This window comes from Mastomys coucha, unplaced genomic scaffold, assembly GCF_008632895.1.
Source record: "Mastomys coucha isolate ucsf_1 unplaced genomic scaffold, UCSF_Mcou_1 pScaffold21, whole genome shotgun sequence".
Lineage (NCBI taxonomy): Eukaryota > Metazoa > Chordata > Mammalia > Rodentia > Muridae > Mastomys > Mastomys coucha.
In genome coordinates, this window is record NW_022196904.1 from 114,555,293 (window position 1) to 114,573,830 (window position 18,538).

At 49.3% G+C, this 18,538-nt stretch overlaps 1 protein-coding gene and 1 long non-coding RNA gene across 4 annotated transcripts in view; both read left to right on the forward strand.

Annotated features, from left to right (window-relative positions):
• The window catches only part of LOC116102934, a 30,509-nt gene extending 27,565 nt beyond the window's left edge, over positions 1 to 2,944 (forward strand). Inside the window, exon 3 of the long non-coding RNA XR_004123331.1 lies at positions 2,810 to 2,944. This is a non-coding gene — a long non-coding RNA (uncharacterized LOC116102934). The remainder of the gene's footprint in view (positions 1 to 2,809) is intronic.
• Positions 2,945 to 5,914: 2,970 nt separating this feature from the next.
• The window catches only part of Il4r (interleukin 4 receptor), a 26,455-nt gene continuing 13,831 nt past the window's right edge, over positions 5,915 to 18,538 (forward strand). Inside the window, exons 1-2 of one of the 3 annotated variants that reach the window (XM_031388215.1) lie at positions 5,950 to 6,024; positions 15,890 to 16,050. Coding sequence is in view for 1 of the 3 variants with exons in the window: in XM_031388213.1 (XP_031244073.1) it covers positions 5,940 to 6,024 (85 nt within the window). In the remaining 2 variants the exon portion in view is untranslated. Of the gene's footprint in view, positions 6,025 to 15,889; positions 16,051 to 18,538 lie in introns of all 3 variants that reach the window. The other 2 variants (XM_031388214.1, XM_031388213.1) reach the window with 2 other exon arrangements.

Below are 18,538 nucleotides of genomic sequence, written 5' to 3' on the forward strand. Positions count from 1 at the left end.
CCTCTCCAGCATCTGCTGTCACCTGAGTTTTTTATCCTAGCCATTCTGACTGGTGTGAGGTGGAATCCAGGGTTGCTTTGAATTGCATTTCCCTGATGACCAAGGATGCTGAACATTTCTTTAGGTGCTTCTCACCCATTCGGTATTCATCAGTTGAGAATTCTTTGTTTAGTTCTGTACCCCATTTTTAATAGGGTTATTTGGTTCTCTGGAGTCTAACTTCTTGAGTTCTTTGTATACATTGGATATTAGCCCTCTATCAGATTGGTAAAGATCTCTAGGATTGGTAAAGTTCTTCTGCCCTTTTTTAAAAGAGGTACGCTGGGAGATAGATGGCTCAGGGGGTAAAGATGTTTGCTTCCAAGCCTGATGACTAGAGTTCAGTCCCTGGGAGGAGACAGAAGGGGGTTCTGATTCCAAAAATGCATGCACAAAACAAATAAACATAATTTTAAAAATTGTTAAAGGTATAGATGGTTGCAATGGTGAATTCTAATAAACGTTTAAGGAAACATGATGCTGGGTTTCTATGACACTTTCCAGAAATAGTAGCAGAAAGAGTTTTTTCTAGGTGATTCTGTGTGGCTGGTGTTGCTTTCACAGAACCCAAAACAACATTACAAGATACAGACACTGCAGATCAGTATGTTTCATGAACTTAGACACAAAAGCCCTCAGCAAAATGATCAAGTCAGATCGAATTACAGATGGAAAGAAACATAAGCTGCCATCAGGCAGGATTTATCCCAGAGGACTCCACAGTCCACAGAAGGGAATTAATGCCACTTGTCACATCCACAGACTGATGAAGAAAATATCTTACTGTACCCACTGGGTCAGAAAGACAATTTTACAAAACTCCAATGTTCATGATAAGAAAAAGAAAGATAAATAAAATCTCTCAGAAAACTAGGAATTGGGTGTGGGGAAAAGGAAGGAGGAGGAGGAAGAGGAGGAAAAGAAGAAGGAGGAGAAGGAGGAGGGAGAGGAAAAGGAGGATGAGGAGGAGGAGAAGGAGGAGGAGGAGGAAAACGACGATGATGGGAAGACAGGAACAGAGTGATCTTTCTTCAACTTGGCAAGGAACATCTGCAGAAGCCCTGCAACCAGCATGTTACTCACCAGTGAGATGTTAGATGCCCCTCCACACCCAGATTAGAAACAAGGCAATAGAGTCCCCTCTTCCACCTCACCCTCACACCAGAAATCTCACCTAAAGCAAAGCTACAAAGGAGGCCCGGGCGTTGTGGTGGTGGCACAGGCCTTTAATCCCAGCCATCGAGGATATATAGGCAGACCTCTGTGAGTATGAGCCCAGCCCATTCTAGATAAAGAATTTCTGTCCTCCCAGAAGAGTCTGTTTAAAGCAAGCAAACAACAACAAAAACAAAACAAAAAGAAACAAAGGAAAGAAGAGAGACAGCTTGAAAAGGAAGAAATAAATATTATTTATATTTTTAAAAATCTGGGGACTTGAGAAATGTCTCAGAGGTTAAGAGTACTGGCTGCTCTTCCAGAGAGTCTGGGGTCAATCAATTCCCAGCACCTACATGATGGCTCACAACCAGCTCTGACTCCAGCTCCAAGGGCTCTGATACCCTCTTCTGGCCTGTGTGGACACTGCACTTCTGTGGTGGACATACTTTTGTACATGTAGGCAAAACATTTAAACACACAAAAATAAATAAATCTTTTTTTTAATCCTAAAACTCAACAAAAACAACAAACTCCGAGAAGTGGTGGCTCTTTGAGGTAAAGATGCAAGATTCAAGAACAGCACAGCAAGACCTTGTCTCGAAGAATTAAGTAGTGGGGAGGTGCTACTGCAGGCTGCAATGTAGAAAGAAAGAGCATAGAATATAGGAAAAGAGTGGATAAAATCCAAAACTCAACCGCAGCAAACGCCAGAGCAGATAAAGCATAATCAAACAGATATATTGTCTAATTGCTTAATACATAAATAAATAAATAAGTAAATAAATAAATAAATAAATAAATCCATGTTTGTAGCCACATCCCAGGGCTGCTCTTAGCCTAAGTCAGAGAAGTTTCTTCTTGAAGCAGCTAACACAGACTCATAATGGGTCCAAGTGTAAGAGCATAAATGACTGTCAGGGCTCATCCCTAAGCAGGTCATCTCTGTCCCCAACCCCGAGCCTGGCAAAACACTGTGGAAAAAGGGCTGGAAAGACCATAAGAGCAGGAAGTTAGAGAGGGGTGCCGTGAAACTCTGTGTTCTGGACAGGACCTGGCCACTGCACTCATGAAATTACAACAGCCACGGTTGACCTTCCCAGGGATGGACCTCTCATACATTCCACAACAGAGGGGAGCAGAAGCCTGGGAGATCTGAGGGACCATCCGCAGTTAAAGACCACCAGAGAAGAGGATTTATTTTGTCCAATGATATAGCTATTGGTTAGCTGTCCATGTTCTGGTAAAAAAAAACAACAATAACAACAACAACAAAACTCCCCTTCCATGATCAGGTAAGAACCCTCAGTAAACTCAGTGGGCCACAGAAAAAGACATCAAAGTAGGAGGGGAGCCAGGCTATAACAAAGAAAGGGTTCTGTGGAGGGGATACTCAGAAAGGCTCTTGGAGAATGTGCATGCATAAGGTCATCAAATAATACATCTTATTACATCTATTTATTCATTTACTCTCAGGGAAAGGGTGCCTGCCATAGCAGGTGTGGAGATCAGAGGACATCCTAAAGGAGCTGGGTCTCTCCTCCTCCAGGAAATCGAACTTGGGTCATCAAGCTTGGCAATAAGTGTTTTTTTGTTTGTTTGTTTGTTTTACCAGATGAACCATCTTACCAGTCCTGCGCTCTGAGTTTTGATACATGCGTGATATATGAGCCTGTCTGGAGTGAACCAACTTCACAAAGTAATTCTCTGACTTTTGCATGCATGCCACAAACACATGCACCTCCCTGCCCCCGACATTAACCAATAAAACGAAGGTTAAAAAAATTAAACTAACACTATACAAGAGAAGACAGAACATTAGTGTCCAGCCTGGACACCGATGGTAACACATTGATGTTATGAAAAGCTCCACTCTATGCCGAATGCTGATGTTGAAACTTTGGGAGACAATGTGTGAAATCTCTATGTGAGTCAGTCAGTTTTCAATATTACCATGACAAAAGTCCTGGCGGAACTTAAGCAAAGGCTCCAGTTCACAGTTCCAGATGTTTCTATCCAAGCTTGCCCTTGCCATCGCCCTTGGGCCTGTCTAGCTGAGCTGGTGAGATTCAGGCTCAGTTTGCATACAATGGTGAAAGGGCAAAGTGGAGGAAAGCTGCCTGTCTTGAGGCAGCCAGGAAGCAGAAAGAAAATGAGGAACGAGCCAGGGAGAAATCTATTCTTCCAAGGCATAACCCTGGCGACTCACTTCCTTTTCGAGTTCACTACCTCCCAATAGCGAAATCAGACAATGGTGGGCCAGTCTAGGGATTAGGCCTTAGGATCTGGTCACCTCTCAGTGACTGTGTCCATGGGCCGGAGACCAAGCTGCAGCACATGAACCATTGGAGGACACTTCGCATGTGAAGTGTTCTAGGCCCTGCTCTAGCCCTGGCCCTTACCTTGTTGTTTGTGTTTGGTTTTGAGAGAGAGTCTCAAGTAGCACATTTGGACTTCAAACTTACTGTGGATGACCTTGAACTTCATCTGCCTCCATTTTCCCTCCATCTTGATTCTGTACTGGGTTTACATGCATGTGCCACCACACTGAGATCATATAGTGCTGGAGAATAGAGTCAGGGTCTCGCACATGCTAGTCAGAAACTCTACCAACTGAACCATTTCCCCTCCCTCATCTTGGTTGTTAAGACAGGGACCTAGGCCTCACTGATTGGTCTGGATTAGGTAGCTGGCAGGTCCCAGGAATCTCTGTCTCCTTAGTACTGGGGTTACAAGTGCATGCCACTATGCCTGGCTTGTGTGGTGTGTGTGTGTGTGTGTGTGTGTGTGTGTGTGTGTGTGTGTGTGTGGTATATGAGCATGTGTATGTATGCACTGGGTGCCCTGCTGTACCACTCTGCACCTTATTATTCCCTTGGGAAAGAGTATGTCACTGAACTTAGGCTAGGCTGGCAGCCAGAAAGCCCCTAGAATCCTGTGTCCTTTTCCCACAGTGTAGGATTACAGGCAAACCCAGCTTTTCACTCGGATGCTGGAGCTCCGTGTTGGTGTAAGAAGGACTCTTATCGCCGGGCGGTGGTGGCACACGCCTTTAATTCCAGCACTTGGGAGGCAGAGGCAGGTGGATTTCTGAGTTCAAGGCCAGCCTGGTCTACAGAGCGAGTTCCAGGACAGCCAAAGCTACACAGAGAAACCATGTCTCGAAAAAATAAAAATAAAAAAAATAAAAAAATAAATAAATAAATAAGAAGGACTCTTATCTACTGTGTAGTTTTTCAAGCTCCACTCTCAATTTTTTAACATGGGGACTGGGGTTCAAACTCAGATCTACTAAGGGAATCAAACAGAGCTCTCTCCCCAGCACTGTCTGATTATTCTACCACACTACATCTGTTCCAAAAATAGTCTACTGTTAAAAACTGAGGTAAGCTCAAAGGCAGCTCTATCTGCTGCGCTGTGCTGTGATCTGAGCTTGTAAGGAGGCATGCTTGAGAAGCCCTTAATCTGGGTTATCTGGGGCCCTTGGGCCAGACAGAGTGGTCACTCAGGAAGGCTGAGACTGTGGAGGGAACACAAGCTTCCTGCTATAGTCTGCCTTCTTGGCCAGCTTCCTTGCCTCTGTTCTGACATCAGCTTAGATACATAGGAAGGCTTTTTTTTGCAAGAGGAATGCTAAGAATTCCCATCATTGTGCCCCCCAACATTTCCAAATGCCTTCCTTGACCGAATGTGTGCTGGCTTTCTTACTGGCCTCCTGGTCTATCAGCACTGTCTAGATTCTGATTTCACAACCAGGCACACAGGCTCTGGCCCAGCTGCTTTCTCGGCCTAGTTCTGCTGAGCTTCTCTGAGCACCTGAGCCAAGCAGGGCTGGTTCCAAGCACCATCGCAGGCCAGCCTATTTCTGTCCCATACAGATGTATCTCATATAGTCCCCTCTTCCCTGGGCAAGGGTCATATAATCCAGTCACTATAAAGCAGAGTTGACATGCAGACAAGTGACCAGCCAGGAGGGATCAAAAGGTGGCTTGCAGACTCAGAAGAAAGCAAGATGTGGTGGCTCATATCTGCAATCCTACTTGGGAGGCTGAGACAGGATTACTGTGAGTTCAAGTTCAGTCTGTGCTACAATATGACAGCCAAAGCTGTATATAGCAAGATCCTGTCTCAAGAAGCAAAAAACTAAGCCAAACCAAATCATAATCCCCAAAACAGGATGGCAAGCCCATGGGATGACTTGGCTAACAAAGGCCGGTCACAGTTGCACCGTTGTGGGAGAGAGGAAAACTTTGTGATGTCTTTTCACTTTTGCGTGGTTTCTAAGGATAGACTTTATGCTCTCAGGCTTGCAGGCCATCTCATCAACCCTTAAGCAAGTTTCTTAACAGATCCATGCCTCAGCTTCTTCATCTGAAAAGGGATGGTTGCACATGACTTCCTCTTGGTAGCAGCAGCATGGAGTGCCAACCTGGCAGGAGGCACTCGCTCTTAATTGATAAGCTGTTTTGCTTTCTAATTTCTCTGGCACAAGCGCTGGGTAAACATTTGAAAAATAAGCAACAGTCGGAAACACAAGCCAAGCTGGTCTCTAGGGAAAGGGCAAAGATTCGAATCCCGAAGTCTTGGGACTCAGAAGCCTGAGCCCTGGACGGCTGCGGACTCGTGGGGCGGGGCATGCAAATAAGCCGGCAATCAGGCAAGGCCAGGAGGACCTCGGGTGAAAATGAGCAGGCGGGGGGCGGGGCATGTAAATGACCGTGCAGAGGGCGGGGCGTTGCACGTAAATGAGGGGCACCAGGCTGCGTAGGAAGCGGGCGAGGTCCTTCGCGCAGGAAAGCCCCGCGCGGCGCGTGGAGTCTGAACGCGCAGGTAGGAACGGGCGGTGGGGAAGGCTGGGGACCAGCCACTGGTGGCTACAGAACCTATCTGGGCTGGAACCAGAGTCCACGGATCCTCGGGTGGGCGTGGGTGGCTCCTCTCTTGGCCAGGGTCGGCTGCTGTCGGGCGCTGGTCGAGCAAGTGGACAGCTCACGCTCTAGAACTCAGGGAGCCTCGCCGGTCCGGTCCCCACAAAGACGCTCTAATGATCTTCTGGAAGCCGAGACTACCAGGCTCCTCCCAGGTTCCGGTTCAGTAACCCAGGAACCTGAGTATTTATTGTGGCAAACTGGACGTTGTATAAACCAGCTTAGTCTGTGATTCAGTCTGCCCCCAAGCCAGCGCTCCTGGGCCCTCCCCTTCTACACCCCTTTGGGAGGTGTGAGGCTCACTGTGCCCTTCCCCTACAGGTGGTCTTTTGAGAGTCTGGGGGGATTTGCTGGAACATTTGTCCCATCCTAAAGTCTTACGGGGAAACTGAGACTTGAGGATATGTTTGGCCAGAAGAGAGTAATGAGATTCCATAGTCCTGGTAAGGCCTCTAGGAATCAGCGAGGGGTGGCATGACCGCTTACAAGGACATTGAGGCAAAGACGGGAGGTGACCACTCTGTGTTTGTTCTCCAGCTCATTTGTGCTCTGCTTGCTGTTTTCGGCTGTGCTCTCTGACTGAGGGACAAACACACAAGACAGGGAGTATAATGGACAAGGAAGACACCCCTTCCTGAGTCAGTTTGGGGTGTGAGAGAGCACTTTGGCAGGTCGAGAATCAGAGACAAGAGAAGGCATGCTGAGCTGTGGGTACAGCATGGGCAAAGGCTAGAAGGTGGGACGGCTCAGTGTGCCACCTAGCTAACGTAGACGGGCTAGATATGTGGAGTGTGCCACCTAACTAACGTAGACAGGCTAGATATGTGGAAAAGTAGACAGTGCTGTAGGAGTCCCCGTGTTCCCTGCTGTGGGAGGCTCAGGAAAGTCACAGGAAGGATTCCTAGTCCTGGCCCTGCTCCTGGATCTTCAGGGTAGGGATGGGGAAACCCAAGTGAGTTGCCCAGTTACGCACTGGTAGTTGGGCAAGGTTGTGACCATCTGAGGGTTCCATCTGAAGGTTTACAGTATCTGGACTGTGCAATATCTTATACAGTGCCATCCCAGACTGAGGAAGGTCAGGTGGCCAGGGAGGCTGTCCCTGAGGCAGGCAGAATATGAAAGAAGAGAATGCTTGGGCTCATCTACACCACACCCTACATTTCTGCCTTTCGGGGCTGGGGCTGAGACCTAGCTGGGTGCACATTCACACTTGGCATGTGTAAAAAGAAGCTTGTCATGGTCCCCATGACACAGGAGGTCCACATGGCAAGTGAGGCTTGGAAGCTGAATGCCAGAGCTCCTGACCCGGCAAAGGCTTGTTTTATTCCTTGTGTGTTCTAAGCTCAGTCTCTGTCATAAAGTTCTGGGAACACTCAATCCTTGTGGTGAGGGTCCACGGAGCCATGTATGCCCTATTCAAAACTAGACCTAGGGGCAACAGGCAAGAAGGATTGTTAAGTGAACAAATCTTTATTGTTACCCCCAAGAATTCATTTGGCAAAATGAGAATACTGACAACCAGGGATGTGTGCAGTGACCTTGCTGGGGGGTCCCTCATCAGAGACTGACAGAGGCAGGGGCTGCGCTGTGAGTGTGCCTGCCATGACAGGAAACTGTTGAGCATACCTCAGGTTGAGCCTCTGAGACTAGCCTAGCTGTGTCTGGCTGGATTCCCAGCTTCATGAGGCTTGCCTGGGTGGGCACAGACTCACGGTGACCTGAGTTCAGACACCCAGCATGGATCAGAGTCCGTTGTTCTGGTTCTCAGAGCCAGAGACAGGGAGTGGGGCTAGAACTGAAGACGGGGGACCAGGTTCAGATCTGTGGGGTCTCAAGAAAATCACTCCACATGCCCATACCTCCCATTTGTCAGAGGTATCTGGGATGAATATGTTCATGAAATGGCTTTTCTAAAACCATTGCTCATGGAAGGGCAAGGCCGTTGATGGTCTCCTCCCACTCAGGATGGCATTGCTTTTCCAAGCAGCCCCTAGCGCTTCTTGCTCTGAGGGATGAGGAGTGCCAGGTGCTGTATCAGGCCAAAGATGAGGTGTTTGACAGAGTCCATGCAGTTCAGACTCCCTGAGAGGAACAGACTCTCACACCAAAGTCACAGCCACACTACACTGTCCAGCAGGGTAGCCAAGGGTCGTCTGTAGACCACCCTTGCAGCTGCCTGAGGGGCGATGCCAACCCTGTTGGGTCATAAGTGGCATCCCATACAGTGAGGTAAAATAGTGTGTCTGAGCTCCTGGGGTTTCACAGGGGCAGGCAGGGGAGGAACAAAGGTCAGTAGGAGCCTCTTGGGGTGATGACACAGGGCTTCCTCCAGCCTGCATGCTGAGGTGCAGTGCGGTCTCTTAAGCACAGTCTTTCTAAGAAGCGCTGATGTCAAGCAGTTCCAGGTGCTGCCACCACTGACTCACGCTGCCTCTGGGGCCCACAGATGCCGAAGCTTAAAGTGGGGGCCCCAGCTGAGGGACTTCAGTTTTATGAGGTTTGTGGGAAGGTGGGGGGGGCCCTCTGGGACTGAGGATCTCCAGCCCCCAGAAGTAGTTATAGAATGAAGGACAAAAACTCATGTGTGTTGGGTGCCAACCAATAGGCCAGGGTCAAAACCCTGAGTGACCCAACAGTAAAGGCCCCCAGGAAGCTGACAGTCCTGAGGAGAAGGCGACTCCAAGGAGGTCTCTTTGGAGTCGAGACCCCCAAGTAGAGAGGGCAGGGGCAAAGGGAATAGACTCTTTTGTTTTACCCACAGCAAAGAAGCAGTGGGATTGGTTGGGACTGAGGGAGCAGGGAGTGGCAGGAGTAGAAGTTGGGGGGAGGGTGTTGGAAGGGGCCTGACACCTATATTATCTTAGTTTGTTTAAGCCCTGGGAGGTGAGAGCTGTAAGACACTCAAGTTTTCTGGATGAAGTGACAGAGAAGTCCAGTCCACTTATTTAGGGTCACATGTCAAGCCTCCCATCTTCAACCACTGGTTATAAAGACTGAAAATTTGGTCACAAGGTGAGCCATCACCACCTGTCACTATCACCTATCCTCCTTACTTGACTGTGTAATCTTGCGAATCCTGCCAAGCCTGCCATGCAATCAATTTGCAGATTATTGTTAGATGAACCCCTTCCTCACAGTCCCAGAGAGTGAGGAAGGTCTGAAGGGATGGAGGGTGGGAGGAAGGGAGGGCCAAGTACATAAGGATCCAAGGGTTTGTTGGGTTGAGCTCCTATCCGCAGGGAAAAAAACAGGCTGGTGTAGAGAGCTGCCAGGTGACACTCTGACATGGATCACCCACAAGCCCACATGCTTGATTTCTGCCCAAGCTCCCTGACTGAAGAGGAGAGTTTAAAAGAACCAGATTGTCTTGATTGGATCTGGGAAGCATCGTTCACAGGTCCATTTTGGAGAACTTGGGTGGCCTGAGAGTAGCCAGAGGGGTGTCTGCCTTCTCAAAAGAGGAAGTGAGACCGTGGGAGGAGAGCCACGGCCATGGCCGTGGGCTGGGTGTCTTCCCAACCACAGAGCCCCAGTCTCTTGCCCACTTTCCTCTGGGACAGCAAGGTCCTACTGTGTGCTCACTCTGGGGATGATCTCTGAGACTGGCTTTCCGGGGACCTCAAGTTCCTGGCCTTAGTTCAGCCCCCTTGGAGGTACCAACCTTTACTCCACTCCAGTTCTCCAACTCGGGCTGTTCCAATATATTTTTCTAGGCGTTCCCTCTACCTTGGGTGACTTTGGAGTTCAGTCTGGCTGCAGACTTGACTTGATTGTGGTCTTGTTAGAGCCGAGGGAGACTTTGGCCTCCTTGTACCTTTCTGGGATATGTCTTATCTCATGCTGTCTGTCTGCGGTCATAGCTTGTGAGAGCCTTTGGTGTTTGCAGTGGTTGATCTGAGGGAGCCTCCCATCTTTCTCTTCAGTGTCTTCCCATCTGAAATGTCTTGGTTGAGGTTACAGTTGTTTTCAGTCTTTCTTGTTTTCCAGTATGCTTTTGGCTAATTAAGTCTGTGCTGGCCATCTGTCTGTCACTGCCAGAGAGTTGCTCATTTCTTGTGTCTGCTGCAGGAACTTTTGGAAGTGGTGTGTGGTTTTAAAGTGTTTTGAGGTGGTTGGAATTTTCTGTTATCTCTGTTGCTGGATTCTAACTCTGGCCATTCAGGCTGTTGTGGTAGGCACATGTGGCTTCTGTCTCAGTGGTAGAGAATTTATTGCTCTTTCAAAAAGGGTTTTCTGATTGGTTTTTTCCCTAGATGTTTGTTCTGATGTATTTGAAGTGTGTGTGTGTGTGTGTGTGTGTGTGTGTGTGTGTATGTGCGCGCATGCACACGCGCTTGTGCACATACATGCATGTGCACCAGCTGAAATCTGAAATCCTCAACTGCCATCCGCCCTGTATGCACAGTCAGGCTTATCCCCTAGAGTTTACAAATGGTGCTTGTCTCCCTAGCCATCTTGACTTGGGGGTACCCTGTCTCTACTTTCCTCATTTTGGGATTATAGGTGGGCCACTACATCCACCCAGCCTTCACATGGGTCCTAGGGATCTAAACTTTAGTCCTCATGTTTGCATCGCAAGCACTTTAACTACTGAGTTATCTCCAACACCAATGATAGATGTAGCTGAAGTTCACCACCTATGCCTATAATCCTAGAACTTGGTAGGCTGAGGCAGGAGGGGCCTGAGTTCAAGGCCAGCCTTGATGACATAGCAAGTAAGCCTGTTTTTTTTTTTTTAAGATTTATTTATTTATTTATTTATTTTATGTATATGAGTACACTGTAGCTGTACAGATGGTTGTGAGCTATCATGTAGTTGCTGGGAATTGAACTCAGGACCTCTGCTCACTCCGGCCCCGCTCGCTATGGCTCCAAGATTTATTTATTATTATATGTAAGTACACTGTAGTTGTCTTCAGACACACCAGAAGAGGGCATCAGATCCCATTACAGATGGTTGTGAGCCACCATGTGGTTGCTGGGATTTGAATTCAGGACCTTCGGAAGAGCAGTCGGTACTCTTACCCACTGAGCCATCTCTCCAGCCAGCCTGTTTTTGTTTTTTTTTTTTTTTAAGTGTGTTTTCTATTGAGGGCGAAGTCCTAGAAAATACAGCTGTCGGTGTGAGCCCACTGGCACACCAGCTGCTTTCTGTTGATGTGGGCTCTGCCCCACCCCCCGCACAGACACCCCTGGCTCAATGCTCTCCTTCAGTTTCTCCGGGTCTTGTCCTAGATTTTGAAACCGAGTAGTCAGACACACAGCAAGCGGACACAGCAGACATTGGATGTCACTTTCCCTCCCTCTATGTGAATCAGCCCGAGTGCTTCCCTGTCACATTTGAACTGTCCTATTCTCTGCCAGTCACGCTTGCTTTTCCCCTTGGTGACTTTGGGTCAGTTTGCTTCCAGGAGTCTAGCACTCCATTCTGCTCAGGAGCTTTGCTGGTCGTACAGTGGAGTACAGCTTGCCCTGCCTGTCTGTGTTAGCGATGTAGCTCGGTGGCAGAGCACTTACCTCCAGTGTTTGCTTATGGGCCTGGGCTGGGTCCCTAGCGTTTCACGAAAGTAAATACAATACTGAAGAAGTCAGGCACTGCAGACGTCATCCATGTGTTCATCCTCAGGCGTCAGCTTCTTGGCTGGTGTTTCAGGCAGTGAGGCTGACACAGGCCAAAGCCTTGTGGTGGGAAAACACCTGGCCAGGATGGATGTTGTGAGACAGCGTATCAATCACTTCAGTCTGGCTGCCTCCTCCTCTGTGCATATGAGACAAGGACCTTGAGGGACCTTCCGTGGAGAATTAGCACAGAACTAGCAAAGCTTAGGGAGTGGGAAGGAAAGGGCTGGTTAGACTGTGGAAGGTAGACTGATGTGCGAGTAGTAGGCTCACCTAGGGCAGTGGAGCAGCAGTGGTGAAGAGATCTGAGCTGGGGAAGGAGAGTGGAAAATGAAGGAGACAGTGTACCCAGCGAGCGGGTCTGCCCAAGGTATACGTGGGGACCTGGGTGGCAAGGGGATACTGTTTGGCTCCTCATTTGCCCAGCGTGGAAGATGGTAGTGAGGACTGTAGACATTCTAGAATCTTCTCTGGCTCCTTGAGGAGCAGGTAAGGAAGCTTCTTCAACCCACCTCCCATCCTATCACCGTGGTAGTTAGCATCGGGACGTAGTAGTAGTCATAGGAACAAGAGGGTGGACTTTTCCTGGTGGTGCCAGTTCTGGAGTGGGGACCCCCTTCTGTCGTACTTTTCCTCTTTCTGGGGTCTCCTGGCATCTCAAGTCTGCTGCAACCCACTGGACACCAGCTAATGATGGCGGCCACATGGGGACCGCAAGCTAGGCAGGGCTGTTTACAGATGTAGAGCCTATTGCTGTTCTCGGCAGGCAGGCTCTTAGGTCAGCCTAGGGAGCCTGGGGTTCTCAGGCGTGGCGGGGTGTAAGAGGCCTGTGTGAATACTAGACAACACCTAAGGGTTCTAGGGACCCCACAGGCCAAGCACCTTGCTCTGTGGTCTTTGTAGGCTGACCCTGGAGAATCATTTGTTGTTCTTCATTTTGCCCATTTCTCTGAGGTAACTCTAACCATGGGGTTTAGGCTGGCCTTGAACTCCTGCCTCAGGATGTCCTCGTGGCTGGCCTCAGGGCAAACCCACCTACCCCACCCCCTTCAGACTTTATATCAGCTCGCTGCAAACAAAGCCCCGGCTGGTAATGTAGCCTGCACCTCCACAGCAGGTCACCCCACGTCCCCAGAACATGGTCCTGACTTCTCACCCTGAGATTTGTATCCCACCCCATGCTGTGTGCTGCGGAATTGGAGAGTCTGTGCTTCTAAGCTTGTATTCCACAGTGGGAAGGAAGCTTGTGCCCCTGAGGTTTATTCCTGTGGTCATGGCAACTATCCTTGTGGGTTTGTTCTTTGTTTTGTGCTTTGTTTTGTTTTGTTTTGTGTTTTGTTTTGTTGTTGTTTTGTAGGTCTTAGTCTTTTCTCAGTGGATAGAGGTAAGCCTTTCTCACTGCTCTGTAAACCCTGTCCCGGGCCACAGTCAGTTTCTTTGTTTTCTTGGGACTGCCCACTGATACAAGTAAATCTGTTCCGACTTCCCAGAGGAGGAAATTGTATTATGAGAGGAGGACCTCAACCTGCAGGTCTTGGGTGGTTGGTGTGGAACTGCACTTTGTCCTAAAGTCACAACTTCTATCTTAGGTACTCTGGGGTCCCTGCCCACATGGGAGACCCTCGATGCCAAGGTTCATAACAATACAGAGTTGAGACAGCAGGAGGAATTCAGCCAAGTGCCCCTTGCCCTCACCACATCTGTCTGCACAGGGAATTTAACTATACCCAGTGTTGCCTGCTGAGGGTGTGGGTGAGGGGCACAAAGTCCCAGTCACCACTAGACAGGTTTCCTGTTGTAGGCTATGAAGACAATGGCAGAGTCTGAACTTTGGTTCGACCACTCCCGCTACCTCTCTGCCAGGCATCAGACCAAGAATTACACAATCCGAGACCTGGGTTCATATCCCAGCCACAGTAGTTACCAAGTGTGCATCCTTAGATAGGTTCAGAATCTTTCTGGGCCAGGTTGCTCCGTCTCTAAGGAGCTGATACGCCTGCATTGACAGTCTTCTCCGTTGTCGTCAGGGTTCAGGGGGATCCCTTAGAGGGAGGGAAGCTGTCCCCAGCTGTTGAGAGGTGGAAGGACTGGGGACATGCAGAAGTGATGGTGTTGGCTTCTGCAGATCTCTGGCAGGAGCCTGATGGAATCCAGACCACACTAAACAGGATTTAATCAATGTTCAGGAGCCTTGCATCCTGTTTCTGGAACAGTAAGTAATGACCACAGTGGGGGTTGATCACAGCTCACTGGCCTCTGTCCAGAGCCTTGCTGTAGGCCAGAGACAGAAAGTTCTAGGAGAGGACGAGGCATCATGCATCAACATGTCTCCATGGAAACCCTCCAGATGCCCAGACAGGGTGCTAGTGATGCAGTGGTAGTCCTGGCTGCTGTGGGCTGCTGCAAGGCACCGAGGGCCAGAGTTCATGAGGAAAGGGCTATGCAGGGATAATCAGCCAGAGTGGGTGTTGAGAAGAGTGGACCTGGATGCTTTCTTGGGCATTTCCAGAATTTTCCATAGGATGGGCTTCAGGGATCTCATGGAACTATCTAAAGGACTTTCTGAGGGCACTGTCGGCTGTATGTGTTCACAGCTGTCAAGTAACACTTGCATTTGGTAACTCTGTCCCCATAATGGTTTCCCTTTTCAGGGGCTTAGAACCCTGGCCCACGAAGGGAGCTCAGGATACCCCTGTCCCTTCTGGACGAGGCTCTAGGCATCGCACAGCATCCCGGACTTTAGCATCTCTCTCCTCAGCACTCTCAAGCTGTCTCTAAGCCACTAGAACATTCCACCCCTGGGGCCTTTGACTAGTATCCACAGTTCATGCCATTCCCGGGGCTCTTCTGTGGCAGGGTGCCCGAGGTCACTCACCTCTCCTCACCAGACATCAGGTCTTTCTCCAGTTCCAACAGATCCTGCTTCTTACACTTCTTTAGAGTCCTCAGTGACTCCCTATTGCTCCCACACAGCCCCGGTCTCTCCAGATTGGTAGATGCCGCTGCCACCTGGGCCTGCCAGCCTCTCTCTTATTGCCAACCACACCCACATCTCAGCCCAGCCAAGAACTCACCTGCAGGCAGGAAGCACACCAGGCCCTCCCTGCTGCCTGGTGGGTCAGTCACCTTCCCTCCCGGCCTCTTTGAGAGTTTTCAGACTGCTTAATGGGCGTGGAATTCTGCTGCCTTCATTGGGAGCTTTGAAAGCTGATTTGGCTCACAACGTTCTGCCTGCTTCTGCTTCTGAGGCCAGGGCCAAAGCCCTGTGCCACCACAGCTGGCCCTTGTGTTAGCAATTCCTGATGGGGAGGTCCTCAATCCTTCTTCCCCCATCATCCCTTCACTTGCTACCCGGCCGGACATTCATTCCCGGCTTTTATATCCTGCATAGCACTAGCTGGCTATAGGATCATGCCTAAAAATCTCATGTTTGCTTAAAACTCTCCAGTATCTTCCTGTCTCCCTCAGTTAAAAAGAATAAAGGTGTGTAGCCAGCTGGTGGTGCATGCCTGCAGCCTCTCAAGAGTGAGACAGAAGGATCCCAATTTAAAAGCCTGCCTGGGTTACAGAATGAGCTTCAAAGCCAGACTTGGTCATGTAGTAAGGCCCTGTCTCAAAATAACGCATATACACGTACACGTGACTGGGAATTAGCTCAGATGTAGGGTGCTTGCTTAGCATGCACCGGATCCCGGGCTCATTCCCCTGTACTAGAGAAAGAAAGAGCAATAAAGGATGAGAACAGTGGTATTTACAACTGTGGGAAGTGGTACATAGTAAGTGCTTTGAAATACTTGTGACAAGAAAGGGTGCACAGGAAGGCAGGTAACATCTATGGGCTTCTTGCTCCACTATAGGAGTAGGAGCAGGCTGTGCCAGCCCCACCCTGGACTGAGCCAGCACGGATAGGGGCCCTGGCCTGCCCTGCCTCCCTATCTGAGGTGGGGCTGTTGACGTGGCCACCATTTCTGGGAACCCCAGTGGCTGCTGCCTAGGAGCAATGTGTCCTTGGCTACCAGCCAGCCCAGGCCAGCTGTCTTGAAGTCAGAAGGAAGCTGCAGGCCTACATAGACTGGAATCTTGGGTCGGTTGCTTCAGAAGCCACCACACCCCATTGACCCTTGATCTTTCTCCCTCTGCATGTGCAGCTTGTCATATTCCCATTTGGCCTGTGTTTGGAGTGCATTTCAAGAAACAGCACCGTGGTCAAGCCCACAGATTATGGGTCCCATTCTAGCCCTGGGACACATCCTTCCTCTTCAGCCCCCTTGTCTGTGGAATGGCACCTGCCTTGTAGGGCATCTTTGAGGTAAGCTTCAGTAGCTTACCTCCTGTCACCGTCACGTACGGCTTCGTAGGCAGAGGCTTAGCCAAAGGTCCGTGTTTAGATTGTTGAATTTGTTCTTGGCTAATTTTCACCGCTCACCCTCTAACAGACAGTTACTGAACACCCACTCCATAATATGCCAGGCTGTGTTCTGGGTATTAGGGACAAAGTAATGACAAGGGCAGACATGAACCTGGCTTCTTACAGCTAGCACTCACGGGAACAGACCCTTAGCTCTGGTGACAAATGCATGATTTAAATGGCCAGTTCCTTCTCAGGGAGATATTCAGAGTCTCGCTGTGTTGTGCTGGCTGGCCTTGAATTTAGAATCCCCCTGCCTCCACCCCCCAGATACTGGGATTGCAGGTATTTACCACCATGCGTGGCCACAGGTTACCCCTTACACTTCCATTTCTTAAACCAGGAGCATCCTAAGGGGGTTCCACATCTTCCTTTTGTCCCAACTTCTTTGTTAAACCATTTGTACACTTTGCTTATTTTTCTCAAAGCAGTGTCAACACAGGCTTGTGGGATCTTTGTGTATCAACACTATTAGCCGTTAGTATGTTGGTTGCTTCTTCTGGTCTTCTTATTTTTATTCTTTCCCTTTGCATGACTGAGGATGAATCTTAGGGCCCTAAGTTCCAGCATGAGCTCTACTATCGAGCCACATCCTCCGCCTATTCTTTTTCCAGTCTCTCTTTCCAACACCCGTGCTGGAGCCAGAGCCATTTTTGTTTAGCTCCCAAGTCAGGGTGGAGGCTGCTGGGTCAGGCTGAGGACGGGGTGATTGCTCTGGTGATTGGGCCAGGAGAGCCCTCGGCACATGGGGAGGGACAGATGCGGCTCACTGGAATGTTTCTGGGCTGTCAATGAGAAGGGAAGCGGTGGCCACTACTCAGAGGGCCCTGGAGGCTTGTGGGGCCTCGGGAGGGTGAGTGGAATCTCAGAGACCACGTTGCAGGGGGCTTGGAATTTGTTTGTTTGTTTGTTTGTTTTTCTTTCTCTCAATTTAAATTTTATTTTTAAATAATTGAAGATTTAATGGGGTTTTAAAAATAATAGAGAAACAGAGAGGAGCCCTCAGCCCTCAGTTTCTCTCTATCCTGTGTGCGTGGAGGCCAAAGGTTGATATTGAACGGCTTCCCCTAGCTTACTTCTTTTAATGATTTATTTATTTATATTTTTGTGTATGGTTCTTTTGCCTGCCTCTATGTCTGTGTACTTCATGCATGTCTGGTGTTGTTGGAGGCCAAAAGAGAGTGCCGGATCCCTTGGAACTAGAGTCACAAAAGGTTATAAGTTGCCATGTGGGTACTGAGAACAAACCCAGGTCCTTTGTGCTCTTAACTGATGGGTGGTCTCTCCAGCACATCCATATACATATATACATACGTACATACATACATACATATACATACACACCCACACACATACATACATATATACATACATACATACATACATACACACCCACATACATACATACATAGATACATGCATACATATCCTTTTGAGACAGGGTCTCTTACTGAGTCTTGAACTCACACATTAAGTTGGACCGTCTGACCAGTGAACTCCTGGAAGATTCCCCCCCCCAGCTCCTCCCCGTTGTTGCCCCCTGCCCCTACCTCTCTGTGCTAGACCTGGACTTGGGTCCTTCTAACTCTGTAGCAAGGGTCATCTCCTCAGCTCCTCCCTGTGTTGCTTTCTTACATATCTGTATAGAGTCACAGGCGGGGTACTGGCCCTTTTGGTTCCTACTCCTAGCATCTCCATTTCCTTAGAGACTTGCTCATATCTAGGCTTCTGTGACCTTATCACACAGGCATGTGGGCCAAAATGGAGACCAAGGGCATCCCTCAGCATAGGAGCCCACGTGTGACTCCTTCACCAGCAGTCTTAGGCCCCCTGCCTACCCTCATGGCCCAAGCACCCATTTCTAACATAGGATTTTAAGAGCAGTGTGGACAGAGTCTCTTAACACCCTCCTGTTTCAGGTGCCTGGGCATGATTCCATTAGCTAGGCTTCTCTGAGGAGCCAGAGGTCTGTGGCTCCAGGTGGAGCTGGTGTGGTCTGGGCTGTTGAGGGAAGTGATGGTACCTGGCCTCGTTCCTCTTGTAGGAAGGACTCCAGCCACAGTGTGCAGAGGCTGGCCCCATCCACATCAGCTGCCCAAGACATCTTGCAGCTCCAGAATGAGTATTTGAAACTGAGCCTCTCAAAGACCCTTGATGGATCCCTATAGGAGGGGCATTTGCTACTGTGTCCACATCTGGAGATCAGAGAGCCCCTAAAATGCAATGAAAACCTAAGTGTATCTACCTTGCTCATGAGGGTTTGGCTTGCACTCATGAGCACACGAGTCCGTGACCCTTCAGACATTAAGGATTTCGGCTTCTAGAAAGTCAGGGGTTGCCGGGCAGTGGTGGCACATGCCTTTAATCCCAGCACTTGGGAGGCAGAGGC